Genomic DNA, 14037 nt, shown 5'->3' with positions numbered 1-14037 from the left:
ACACACACTCACACACTCACACACAGTACTCCTGTCCGTTGTACTCCATGGCAGTACACACACAGTACTCCTTTCCGTTGTATACTCACAGTACTCAGTACTCTATGGCAGTACACACACAGTACTCCTCTCTGTTGTACACTCACAGTACTCAGTACTCCGTGGCAGTACACTCACTCACACACCTTCCGTATTCCACGGCAGTCTTCTTCACTACGGCATTCATTCTGACTGGCTGCCTAGCAGCCGAGATGGGTCCCGAAAGTGAGACGTGGCCAGAGTTCTCTGGATAGTGAATATTCTGGGCTAGTGATCGAGGTCCTTCTCGTCACGTTAGAGCCAGACCAGCATATCCCACTGCCAACTCCTCCTTCCTGCTGTAAATATGCAGTGGTGGACCAATAGCCCAGCTGTGACGTCGATGGGTCCCGGGTGGTGCCAGAACGTCTCGCTCCTCCCACTCTGCAATCAGCATATCGGCTAACCCACCACATTATTATTATTATTATTATTATTATTATTATTATTATTATTATTATTATTATTATTATTATTATTATTGTACCGGGCGGTACACCTCCACGCCGCTAATTTAAAATTTGCGCCAATTGAAACTCCTCTGCTGGAGGAAGTCTGAACTTTATCTACGGTATTAATTTTCAAGTTTCTCAGAAGATGTCACTACTTGGAAATTTTGGAGTTTTTGAACGGTGTCACTTTTGATGTATTTTTGTTTTACCTGTAGTAAGAAGTGTGAACTTTCTCTTCTAGAGGACACTACTGAAAAACTACAATGGTGCACCCTAGTGCGATGTGAAAGAACTGTTTTTTGGAGAAATTTTTATTTCAAAAGTTTGTTTCTTGTTAAATTTCTTTCTGTTATTGTTTAAGTTGGCTGCATACCCCTCTCTTTCCCCTTGTTTTGTATTTAGCCAATCCCGAATTTCTTTAATTTATTTCTGACCAATCTGATGTATCTTCCCCCAACTTGAATATGCTGCTAATCCCTAACCAATAAAGTTTTGGTGGGAGGGTGTTCTCATTCCAAAAACGCCTCGAACTTTCCGCGAGAGTATATAAACTGCTGATTTTTGGGTCTCTGCGCCACTTCTGTTCCATCTTTTAGTGTGTAAAGTACATAGCAGGGGGCGGGAAGCGCCTCTTTCTTCGGCAGCAGTCAACAACAAGGTAATGGCCGATTAATAACTTCTTTCCTTGCTAGCTCAGCAGTTTAACTCTCGGGGCGGGTCCGAAGTTTTTCCATAATGTAACCTTCCTTAAAATGTAAAGACACTTAGTATCTATTCTATCTTTTAAACTGCATATCGGGATAGAGAGTGCTTAACCCTCTCGAGCTCCCACTCATAGTGTTTTGAGGTGAACTTATTTTTTCTCAACCTATTCTTCTTTAACGTAATGTAAATTGTTCCTTTCTAAAGTCACCTCTTTAGTATGGGATTAGCCCTTGCATTAATGGCCTAGTGCCAAGTAGGTTTTAAACAAATGTATTAGGAGTGCAGGTCGCCTCCTCTCAATTGATTATTTTTGAGGTCATGTAATTAACCTTTTTCTCACTTAATAGGCCTCAGTAGGTTGGGTATTTTGCCCCTGTGTCTATGTCCTTAGAGGACAACTTGAAGGTAGAGTTTGGTGTGGCCTTTGATAGGCTTAAAGTTGAGAGCGGGTGGCTCTTTCCTTGAAAATTGATGGTTGTATGCCTCGTGGAGGCTTTATGGTGTAATTTTGGAGCAAGTGCTCCTGGGCATGAATGGGGTTTTCTGCCCCTCTGTGAAAAACTTATTTTGGAGTAAAGTTGGGCTAATTGCCCTAGAAGTGTGAATTCGGGGCTCGAAGCCCAAATTCTGTAAATACTGTAATCGCACCTTTGTTGCCTTGCTACTCTGTACCTGCCATGCTTGTTATTTCTTAATTTTGAAAAGAAAATATAACCTTGTTAAATTTTAAATTCACTTTAATTTCGTAGCCTGAGACCTGTTCACCCCCCGCACCTTCTTTCACCTCTACCTACCACAAAACACGGTAACAAGTGGTAGCAGAGCGTGGTTGAATGGGTCTCAATTTAGCCCCTTTTGACGGTTAAACATTGCTTTGATTCAAACTCTAACAATTTTCTCAGTTGCTGGAATTTTTGATCTTTCCTGTTTCAAAATTGTTCTGTCATCATGCCCGGCCCTCGCGATGTTCTCCATCTTAACTATTTGCGCAAGGAGGAGTTGATCTATGAGTTAACTATCCGAAATGTGCAATCTGGAGGCACGGTTGCGATAGACACCAACAAGCTTAGTGAGTCCCTTGATTTGCCCATTTCCATCCCCAATTTGGGAGAGAAAGAAATTGACGACTCTCTTTCCACGATCACCGAGAATACTACTGGGCTAGCATCGGTAGTTAGTTTTTTTGACGAAAATGATCCTTCTCCTAATCAAATTAAGCGTGTGCAAGCCAGGCTATATAATTTTTCAAATAGAGTTAACGATCTGTTGTCTCTGAAGTTGAATGACGTTCAGAGGAAGGAAGCTAGTACGTTGCTTGAAAGTATTTCTGAATTATCTAGTAAGGTCACTCAATTGTTAACTGGGGAAGTTCCTCCCAAAATTGATCAACCCACCACGATGAATGTAGGTAGCGAGGAAGAGCCTCCTAAGGGAGAAGTCAATAGGATAACCGTTGCAGCTCAAACTATCTCTGCCCCATTGGACAACGAGTCTGAACGCCGTGCATCGTTGAATAATATACGTTCTGAATTAACTTCCTTGCCACTGAAACCTTTACCTACTATGTCACCCGGGTTTAGCAGCTTGCCTCATCCATTGGCAATGTTGCTCAGAGGTATCTCTAAGTTTTCCGTTAATACCACCAGTGAAGTAATTTCATTTTTAAGATTTTTAGTTGAATTTCAGGATCATGCCCTTGTGTTTTCTCTTTCCCCATGTCAGATTTTGCAAATCATCTATCCCTATGCAATTGGTATTCTCTCAGACAAAATAGTAAGAGCCATTGCCGAGCAATCATCTATTGAGGATTTCCACGCCCACTTGCTAGCTAACTTCATCCCCGCTAGGGCCAGGTCCTCCCTTATTCAGAAGTACTATTATCGTGTACAGCGTTTGGATGAAAACTTGGCAGACTTCATCCAAGATATTAAATTCTATACTAGGGTGTTTGCTCTTCATTTTCCTGAAGATCAGATTGTACAGGCTATTGTAGAAGGAATTTCACCATCCTATAGGTCATATTTGTGTTTCGCGGCGTGCCCGCAAACCTTCTCTGAACTTGAAGCATTGGCCGTCTCAGCGGAAGGAGTTAGATACGCCGATTCTTTGCGTGTCGCGAAAGAACCCCCTCCTTCTTTTGGTAATCCTCGGCCTCCTCCTCGCCGACCAGTCACACCTCGTAAATGCTATGCTTGCGGGTCGCCCGACCATCTTCGGAACAAGTGCCCATTGCTCAAGTCTAGTGGGACAAGGAATGGAGCGGGTTCATCACAAGGCTGTTTTAAATGTGGGGCTTTCTCACATATCGCCAAGAATTGTCCGAATTCGAATAGCACTCCCTCCTGCTCAACTTCAGGTGCAACTTCCAACAACAATCAAAAGTGACTAGTGGCTTCGGCTGAGTCGACTAATCCATCTTCCCGAGGCTCAGCCCCTGGCAAACAGGTCGTAAATTCAGGGAATGTTCAATCTGCAAATCTATCTTTTGAATGCCCCAAAGAGTGTCTTAGGATTGCGGCGGATACCCCCGCACCGGTCCCTTTCCTCAAACTTCAGTTAAATAATGAACCTGTAACTGCTCTTTTAGATTCAGGCAGTGTTTGTTCGATTATTTCGGCTGAATGGTATTCTAAATTGAAATCTGTTTGTAAACTACCTGACTATGACTCATCTCCTGTTCAATATGTTTCGGCTAATTCATCTCCATTGAAAATTCTAGGTTCTGTAAATGTCAAAATTCGTATTTTTAAATTTACATGGAAAATCAAATTGTTTGTGGCTAAGCACCTGTCTTGCCCCACCATATTGGGAGCTGACTTTATTTCTCACACTGGTCTTGTGGTCGATCTTCAGAGTAAGTCGTGCACATTCAAATTTGCGTCCAATTGTAAAATCCCCTTGTTAAAGTGTAATTCTGTATCATGTTCATCTATTTCGCCTACCCAGGATGAGATGTTGTTAGACCTTAGACATCTACCTGAGGAGCAGGCTGATAGTATTCGTAAATTATGTCAGTCATTTCCAGAGGTGTTCTCTGATACTCTTGGTGTTACTGACCTTATCGAATACAAAATTGAGGTCACGGATTCAATTCCTGTCCGTTTTCCACCTTATAGGCTATCTCCACCTAAAATGAAGGCTCTGAAAGAAATCATCGATCAGATGTTGAAGGATGGTATTATTAGGCCCTCTAAATCGGCGTATTCGTCACCTATTTTTCTAGTCCCGAAACCCCAAGGGGGCTTCAGGCCTGTCATTGATTATAGGGCTCTCAATCGGAAGGTGGTGTTACAATCTGTGCCCCTTCCTGACCTTCATTCTTGTTTTTCATGGTTCCGTAAGGCCAAGTTCTTCACCATCTTGGATTTGAATCAAGCCTACAATCAAATTCCCCTTGCGGAAGAGTCTAAACATCTTACAGCTTTTGCCACGGACTGGAATTTATACGAATACAACCGCGTGCCTTTCGGGCTCCCCACGGGAGCAGCTGTACTCACTAGGCTGCTAGATAGGGTCTTATCTGACATCAAATTTGAGTACTTTTATCACTACTTGGATGATGTCGTATTTTCGGAGACTTTTGAAGAACATCTAGATCATCTGCGAGAAGTTCTCAATCGCCTTCGTAAGGCTGGGTTAACTGTTAAGTTGTCCAAGGTTGCCTTTGCTAAGCCCTCTATGTCATTCCTAGGGCATATTGTGTCACCTGATGGTGTTGCAGTCGATCATTCGAGAACACAGGCCATCCGTGATTTTAAACCCCCTAAGGACATCAAAGGTATCGCCAGGTTCATTGGTATGGTGAATTTCTTCAGGAAGTTTATTCCTAACTTCGCTAATAGAGCGGCGCCCTTGAACCTTCTTCGTAGGAAAGGCATCAAATTCGAGTGGGGACCTTCTCAACAAGCCGCTTTTGAAGATCTTAAATTAGCTCTTTGTAATGCCCCTGTACTTGCTATGCCTGATTTCTCGAAGAAATTCATCGTCCAAACTGACGCGTCGTCGTCAGCAGTTGCTGCAGTCCTTCTTCAAGAGACTGAACTAGGGAGGCGACCCGTCGCCTATGCATCTAGGACTCTATCGGCTCAAGAAGCCAAGTATTCTATCTATGAGCTCGAAGGGTTGGCAGTCTTATTTGCCTTAGAAAAATTCCGTCTCTATCTGGAACATGTCAAATTCGACCTGGAGACAGATAATCAAACCTTAAGCTGGGTCTTAGGGAGACCGCGTCGTACTGGTCGTATAGCCCGTTGGGCCATCCGTATTTCTGCCTGCCAATTCGATGTCCGGCATATCAGAGGTACCGAAAATGTTGTTGCTGATGGACTCAGCCGTATGTTTTCCAACGACGTCGAGACCCATGAACCGGTCGACAGTTCATCACCTCCCGAGTCCATACTATCTGGTGTTAATGCCATCTTAACAGATGCTCCCATGCTCTTTAGGGATATCGAGCAATACCAACGTGAAGATCCGACGCTGGCTCCGATAATGGAAACCCTTTCTTCTGGGGAACATGTTGTCCCTTATGTTCTGAGGAATGGTGTTCTATGTTGCCCTTCGAGGCATGATAAGATGATGAAGGTTGTCGTTCCAGCTGTCCTTGTGCCTATGATCTTCAAGTACTATCATGAGACCCCATTAGGCGGGCATCTTGGTATCTTTAAAACTCGTGAAAAGATTCGTGAAAGGTTCATCTGGAAGGGTATGGACGGTGAAATCCGTGAACTAGTAAAATCTTGTAAATCTTGTTTGCTCAGTAAACCCACCATGTCCACCAAGGTAGGCAGGCCTTTTGTCTTCGCATCAAGCGTCGCGCCCCATGGAACGCCTGTATATTGATTATGTAGGACCCTTCCCCCAGTTAAAGGGAAATGCCAACAAGTTCATCTTTGTATGCGTAGATGGTTTTACAAGATTTTCCTGGTTATTCCCGACTAAGCTGGCTACCGCTCAGTCCACCATTACTTGCTTAAATTCTATTTTTGCTTCTTTTGGTCCGTGCCAATACATTGTGTCTGATAATGCTAAGGCGTTTACATCAAATCTTTTTCGTAAATTCTGTTTTGACTTGTCCATCTCTCATGTGACGACGTCGGCTTATTACCCTCAACCATCTCTGGCTGAACGGGTTAATCGTAATCTCAGGTCCGCGCTTATTGCCTATCATCATGAAGATCATTCTAGGTGGGACACGTCCCTGCATTGGTTAGCTTTTGCTTTGAATTCGGCGGTTCATGAATCTCACAAGTTTACTCCAGCTTCTTTGATGTTCAAGTTCGTTCCCAACACGCCGCTCTCTAACCTCTGGTCTCTGAGTGACATTCTACCTGAGACAATAGATCCGGACAACATTAAAGATCTTTGGAAGAAGGCTAAAGCCAATCTTAAAGTGTCTCATGAAAAGGTTAGGGAAAGGTATGATCGTGGACGGAGACCCACCCATTTGAAGGTAGGTGACCAGGTAATGGTCAAGAAATTTGTTCCCGCGGGCAAGCTTGCCCCCAGATTTTATGGGCCGTGTGTCATTCTCGATTTCCTTACGCCGGTTACGTTGTTATTAAGCAATCCAGCCACCGAGAGGATATTTAGGGTTCACCTGTCGCAGGTGAAACCCGTATAATTTCTGTGCTAACTTGCCTCATATTATCTTGAAAGGAATATGAAGGTTATATTTTTTTGAGTTTTCACTTTTGAGGCATTCTGCCCCTTCTATAATATTTTGTTTCATATGTAAGCATTTTTGTAAAACCTTCCCCGAACCGTTAAACTGCCATCCTGTCGTTGCCACGGCCATTACCACGCTCCCGTCTCCTGCTCCACTACACACAGTGGCTCGCATCTGAAATGAATTGCTGCACGCCGCTGGCCCCTCAATCTCCACCATGAATGTACCCTACTATTATTCTGGTCCAACAAAAATTCTGCCGCCTAGCTTTAATGTTTCAGTGCCCCCGCAGCCGCGCGGCGCTGTGCCGCGACTGGGATAGAGGAAGGGCCCCCTCGACACCAGCGAGGACGACATGTGCACGGCGAGCCGGAGCTCTCCTCCCGGCCAAGGCTGATGTGCGGCGCACGACCTGCTACTGGCCCGCAGCCTGTATATGTTCACCGCGGGCGCGGCGTGCTTCAACACCTCTGCTCCCCTCATAGTGCGGGCGAGCGATATCTCAGGGTACTTGAGGGGCCCGGGCGGCCTCCTCTGAACGCAAGCAGTGGCGGCTGGTCTGGCCGTTAAAATCATCAACGTTTGAAGTACATATCCAGCTATATGGACATTCCAGTTCAACCTTACTACCTTTTCTTGGGTATCCTACTGCAATATTTGGTGGACTTAGAAAATTTTCCTCAACTTTAAAAACTAAAGTTTTCCTTCTGAATTCAACTTCTACAAACATAAAGACATTACTTCACCAGTTACTACAAAAATTTTGAAACTAAATCAAACCAAATTAAGAAAATTTTATAAATGCTTCTGCAATTAATCTCCATATCAGCATCATAACTTGGACCTGGTTTTCAAACAAATTTCATGTGTCACCCCTGGAGGAACTTTTGGGGGGGGGGGAGGTCTGTACCGGGCGGTACACCTCCACTCCGCTAATTTAAAATTTGCGCCAATTGAAACTCCTCTGCTGGAGGAAGTCTGAACTTTATCTACGGTATTAATTTTCAAGTTTCTCAGAAGATGTCACTACTTGGAAATTTTGGAGTTTTTGAACTGTGTCACTTTTGATGTATTTTTGTTTTACCTGTAGTAAGAAGTGTGAACTTTCTCTTCTAGAGGACACTACTGAAAAACTACAATGGTGCACCCTAGTGCGATGTGAAAGAACTGTTTTTTGGAGAAATTTTTATTTCAAAAGTTTGTTTCTTGTTAAATTTCTTTCTGTTATTGTTTAAGTTGGCTGTATACCCCTCTCTTTCCCCTTGTTTTGTATTTAGCCAATCCCGAATTTCTTTAATTTATTTCTGACCAATCTGATGTATCTTCCCCCAACTTGAATATGCTGCTAATCCCTAACCAATAAAGTTTTGGTGGGAGGGTGTTCTCATTCCAAAAACGCCTCGAACTTTCCGCGAGAGTATATAAACTGCTGATTTTTGGGTCTCTGTGCCACTTCTGTTCCATCTTTTAGTGTGTAAAGTACATAGCAGGGGGTGGGAAGCGCCTCTTTCTTCGGCAGCAGTCAACAACAAGGTAATGGCCGATTAATAACTTCTTTCCTTGCTAGCTCAGCAGTTTAACTCTCGGGGCGGGTCCGAAGTTTTTCCATAATGTAACCTTCCTTAAAATGTAAAGACACTTAGTATCTATTCTATCTTTTAAACTGCATATCGGGATAGAGAGTGCTTAACCCTCTCGAGCTCCCACTCATAGTGTTTTGAGGTGAACTTATTTTTTCTCAACCTATTCTTCTTTAACGTAATGTAAATTGTTCCTTTCTAAAGTCACCTCTTTAGTATGGGATTAGCCCTTGCATTAATGGCCTAGTGCCAAGTAGGTTTTAAACAAATGTATTAGGAGTGCAGGTCGCCTCCTCTCAATTGGTTATTTTTGAGGTCATGTAATTAACCTTTTTCTCACTTAATAGGCCTCAGTAGGTTGGGTATTTTGCCCCTGTGTCTATGTCCTTAGAGGACAACTTGAAGGTGGAGTTTGGTGTGGCCTTTGATAGGCTTAAAGTTGAGAGCGGGTGGCTCTTTCCTTGAAAATTGATGGTTGTATGCCTCGTGGAGGCTTTATGGTGTAATTTTGGAGCAAGTGCTCCTGGGCATGAATGGGGTTTTCTGCCCCTCTGTGAAAAACTTTTTTGGAGTAAAGTTGGGCTAATTGCCCTAGAAGTGTGAATTCGGGGCTCGAAGCCCAAATTCTGTAAATACTGTAATCGCACCTTTGTTGCCTTGCTACTCTGTACCTGCCATGCTTGTTATTTCTTAATTTTGAAAAGAAAATATAACCTTGTTAAATTTTAAATTCACTTTAATTTCGTAGCCTGAGACCTGTTCACCCCCCGCACCTTCTTTCACCTCTACCTACCACAAAACACGGTAACAATTATTATTATTATTATTATTATTATTATTATTATTATTATTATTATTATTATTATTATTATTATTATTATTATTATTATTATTCGAAGGTCGATTTTCATTTTCGATATAATTCAAGGGTCAGAACATAACGATACTCTTGTTTGTAGCTCTTGGATTACGTGCAGTGCTTCACTGGACCTAATATAATGGCGATGCACTCCATGCTCATCAACAAGCCACCTGACTCCGGCAAAATGACGTCACAGCACCCTCTGCATCAGGTAAGAACAAGTCTCCTTTGATGAGTACCTAATTTTTATGGATTCGCTTCCAAATCTCTCGCCTCTCCTTCTTTACTACCCTTACTGGACGTGAAAAGTAATCACAATTAATACGTTCATTTTTCACTTCTTTGAATAGAATAAGCTTTTCTGAATCAAAAAATGTGTAATATGTGTATGTTCCTGTAACAGAAATGTTTTGTTGGACCATACTATATGGTGTATCAGAACTATGCCGAGAACAAAATCAGGGATGCTCTCCGTGGTATGTTAAGAACGATGGTGCAATCGGATTGACTAAAAATAATAATATTTTCGAGAAAATGAGGTTACTTTGTTACTTCCGGGCGCGTGATTCAAATTAACGAACTCGCCGTATCTGCTATGCCAAGGCACAAGCACTGCCTTCGTGATGAACAGGCGAGCGCGGGAAAGCAATCAGCTGATCGTCAGGGTGGAAGTTTAGCACGTGAGTTAGTTGAGTTACATGTGAATTCTTCGCTGTTTTATCGACATTTTTATCGTTGGCCGCACGTTTACTCTGATATATGTGAGGTGAGTCGTCATCGACTGCATTATTAAGTGAAAAGTCCTTAGTTAGTGAAGAAAATTTAGTGAGCGTGTACTCATGTGAGGCTGTATGTTAATTAAGACCGCTCTTCAGTGTATTAATTTCGTAGTTTATTTGTGTAATATTATATCCGTAGTATAAAATGAATTGTGTTAGTTCATTCAGTGTTTTATTGTCAACCACGATGTGTATATAATTAAAGGTTATCAGTGAGATAAATCATCATGCCTACGAGTTGCTGTGTGCCTGGCTGAAAAGTCAATCATAAACAAGGAGAGTACACTCCAGTATTTGTGTTTCCTTCCGATGAAGAAAGAGTTGAGTTATGGAAGATGGTTGTTCCTAGGGAGAATTTAATAGTTAATCACAACGCAGTTTTGTGGATCAACCACTTTCCTGAAGACCAAATCCTAAGGAAAATAAGAGTGCCTCGTCCTGATGGTGAGCTAAAATGTCTTTTTAAAATTCAGTGTATTTGAAAATTTAAGTCCAATTTATGCATTTTCGAAATGCATTGTGGAATAAGACTGCTGAGATTTGCCCTATCAAACTTCATATCATAGGCAATGGTACAGGGTTATTCAATGAAAATGGAATATGAAAATAATTGTATAGACGTTACTTGCTGTTTAAAATCTGCATTTTTTGACAACTTAATTTCACGACAGTGACAGTAAATGTTCTGTTATTGTCGGAGGTTAGCTTACTCGTAATCTCTCTTATAGGTACTGGATTGGTGGTACAGAAATAATTTACGTTTGTAGTATATTGTATTGGAAATTGGTTGCATGTTTTCTATCTGTGTGTATGATGTGAATGTTCTTGTTGACTAGAAAATGGATGTAAATCGCAAGAATATGTCTTAAAGTGTTAGCCTGTGCCCACGGACACAAACGGATATACCCGATAAATAGAACGTTACGGAGAAGGATATTCATTATATGTCAGAATTAACAAATATTTATGAATAGTTTTTGGTTTTGCAAGGCGTTAACAGTTTCTTAAGTAATTTAAACGGGTCTGTTGTTCAAGCGGAGCGGATGCATGTCGCCTTCAAGTCCCACCCAAAGCGTGACGTCATCAGAGCTCCAGTACGGCCTGTACTTCACGAAGGCAGTAGCAAAAGCCGTTGTCGTGCTTCAGGGAAGAGAAGGGGAAGGAGGGGAAGTGTGGTGTATGATGGAGACAGAGATAATGCTCCGCGCGTATGCACAAGTTTCCTCATTCGACTCGCACAGGATTGTCTCTTACAGTCAATATCCACAGTTTGTTTGTTAAATAGCAGAAACTGTACACACAGTACAAGAACACACTGTAATTAAGACACACTTGTCAGTCAAGGAATGCACCAGATCGTTTCACCTCTCGTCTGTTGGTCACAGTAACGTTTTTTTATTTTTTATTTTTTGCAAGTTGCTTTACATCGCACCAAAACAGGTCTTATGGCGACGATGGGTCAGGAAAGGGCTAGGAGTGGGAAGGAAGCGGCCGTGACCTTAATTAAGGTACAGCCCCAGCATTTGCCTGGTGTGAAAATGGGAAACCACGGAAAACCATCTTCAGGGCTGCCGACAGTGGGGTTCGAACCCACTATCTCCCGAATACTCTTTATTATTTAATATACTCGAAGAGGCAACGCTACTTCCCCACGATTGTGTATTCCTTCACTCACAACATTGTAAACGGAATGAAATACTGAACGAAGGCACAATGGTTTGATTACAGTAGATGTTCAAAATGCCCCCGTCCTACTTCGATGCACATTTCACAACGGTGTAGTAGTGATATGTTCAGGATGTGTGGTGTGTCGCGAACGACCTGCACGCTGCCTGTATTCTTGGTACAAGTTAATCTTCTCTTTCTACGGGGTTTTTATTTGTGCACAACGAACTGTATACTGCCTACTGGAGCTGGGAAGCGACTGCGCAAAACGAACGGGGCATTTGCACCGTGCATTACCTCTGTCTCCCACTTCCCTTCCCTTCCTTTCCCTTCCCTTCCCTTCCCTTCCCTTCCCTTCCCTTCCCTTCCCTTCCCTTCCCTTCCCTTCCCTTCCCTTCCCTCCTCTGAAGCACAGCGACAGGCAGCGGTTGACTCTCTGGAATAGCAAATAAGGCAAGTTCGTCAACGTGAATCGTGTGTCCGGCAGCAACAAAGTTACCTCATTTTCGCGAAAAATAATTCTCCGCCAATTCGATTGCACCATCGTTTTAAGGTGAGATTAAATGCCCTATACCGACAATGTTAAATATTCTACATTGGTGACCCATTATCTTAGGAACTATTCAAGATAGAAAGCTGTAATTTTCATCAGTTTTACATAGAACCTGTGACAGTTTACTGATCTAGATTCAAGCTGATCAGACGATTAGGAAAAAACTGTATTTAAAAAATAGTTATTATTTTTAAGAAAATATTTACATATTTCTCGTCATAAAATGAGTTCTACCGGTGAAATACAGCTGAGTGTACATCTACATATGCAGTACCTTATATTGAATAATATGTGTAAAAATTATATTTCTGTTGTGTCTCATTTCTAAAAGGGACAAATGTGTGGGAAAAACTAAACTGAGAAAAACTGAGTTAAAGTTTCATGATGTCAACATTCCTATTGTTTGTTGATGACTTACTGCTAATAGCATCCTGCTTCATAGTTTGAGCCTTCTTCTTCATCCCTGATACCTAATTTCTTCCTTCTTCTCTTCTTTTTCTCCACCTTAGTCATTTGTTCAGCCGCAATTTCAGCTTTGCGCACTCGTAATTTGTCAAGGTGCAGCAATGCTCTTTCCGTGTTACGTCCTATCTTCACTCCCAGCTTATGGAGGACCTTTATCCTACCCTTATTGCCATCATTGAAGGTGATTACAGCATCTGATACACCCAGCCTCAATGTTTTGATGCCAACAAAGTCATTTTTTGGTATTCGAGACCAGATAATATTGTTGAATGCCTCGTTGACATTCTGTGTCCGCCCATGAAGACACTTTAGGGTGTGCTAAATCTCTGAAAACTGGTTTCACTGCCTCCATTACTGCCTCAGGAATGGAGTGTTTATGCTGGAACTCATTCAGTGTGCCAGCTGGCTGTGCTTTTATGTACTTACACCATGAGTTTGGTGCAGGTGGGCACAGGTGGTGAACTGGGTTCTTATCGGTAGACAACCTATGGAAGTAGGTTGCGCACACAGCCCTTCTCATTGATTCCAAATCATGGGTATTTTATCTGATAGCTTTTCCATAGTACTCCTGGAATTCATCTATGACCTTATCGGTAAGCCTACCAGCAATTTTTATGCTTTTGCAATCAGATAATTTCGTGTCGCGCAGTTTGCTTTTCAGTTGACGAAGTCGTGGTCCCAGACTGAAGATAAACAAAGGACAATCACTAGAACTCCAAGGAATAAATATCAGAACAATCCACAAAGAAATATTCCAAACCACAGCCTTCTAGATCGAATAATATTCTGTAGATGAACAGTTTACCAGTGTGATGCCCAGAGGCCATATTTGCAGTCACGTTGCATAATTTTAAAAACTCCGTATAAAATATTTATAATTAGATTTTTATAATAAATAGTATACCAAAATATTCAGAAAAGTCTAAATAATTATATAATGCAAATTTTTTTCAATATTTTGAAAAATTGGCCTCTGATCTTACCTTAAACATAATATATGAAAAGCATCCCGGAATTTTTTGTCCGTATAGTTCTGATAAACCCTATATATAGAGAAAATATTACGTTTAAGCCCTGAAGATAGTTCTCCGTGGTTTCCCATTTTCATACCAGACAAATGCTGGGGCTGTACCTTAATTAAGGCCACGGCCGCTTCCTTCCCATTCCTAGGCCTTCCCTGTCCCATCGTCGCCGTAAGCAAAAAAAAAAAATATAACTCTATTTTAAGAG

The 14037-nt window shown here is 42.0% G+C and overlaps 1 protein-coding gene across 2 annotated transcripts in view; it reads left to right on the top strand.

Moving 5' to 3' along the window:
* LOC136857098 (phytanoyl-CoA dioxygenase, peroxisomal-like) overlaps window positions 1-14037 on the top strand; it is a 46783-nt gene that overhangs the window by 19304 nt on the left and 13442 nt on the right. For both annotated transcript variants that reach the window (XM_068227599.1, XM_067135496.2), the window contains exon 4: window positions 9443-9556. In XM_068227599.1, the coding sequence (XP_068083700.1) occupies window positions 9443-9556 (114 nt within the window). The remainder of the gene's footprint in view (window positions 1-9442; window positions 9557-14037) is intronic.

Source organism: Anabrus simplex, chromosome 1, assembly GCF_040414725.1.
Source record: "Anabrus simplex isolate iqAnaSimp1 chromosome 1, ASM4041472v1, whole genome shotgun sequence".
Taxonomy (NCBI): domain Eukaryota; kingdom Metazoa; phylum Arthropoda; class Insecta; order Orthoptera; family Tettigoniidae; genus Anabrus; species Anabrus simplex.
The sequence above is the reverse complement of the archived record's forward strand: the minus strand, read 5'-3'. Positions and strand labels throughout refer to the sequence as shown.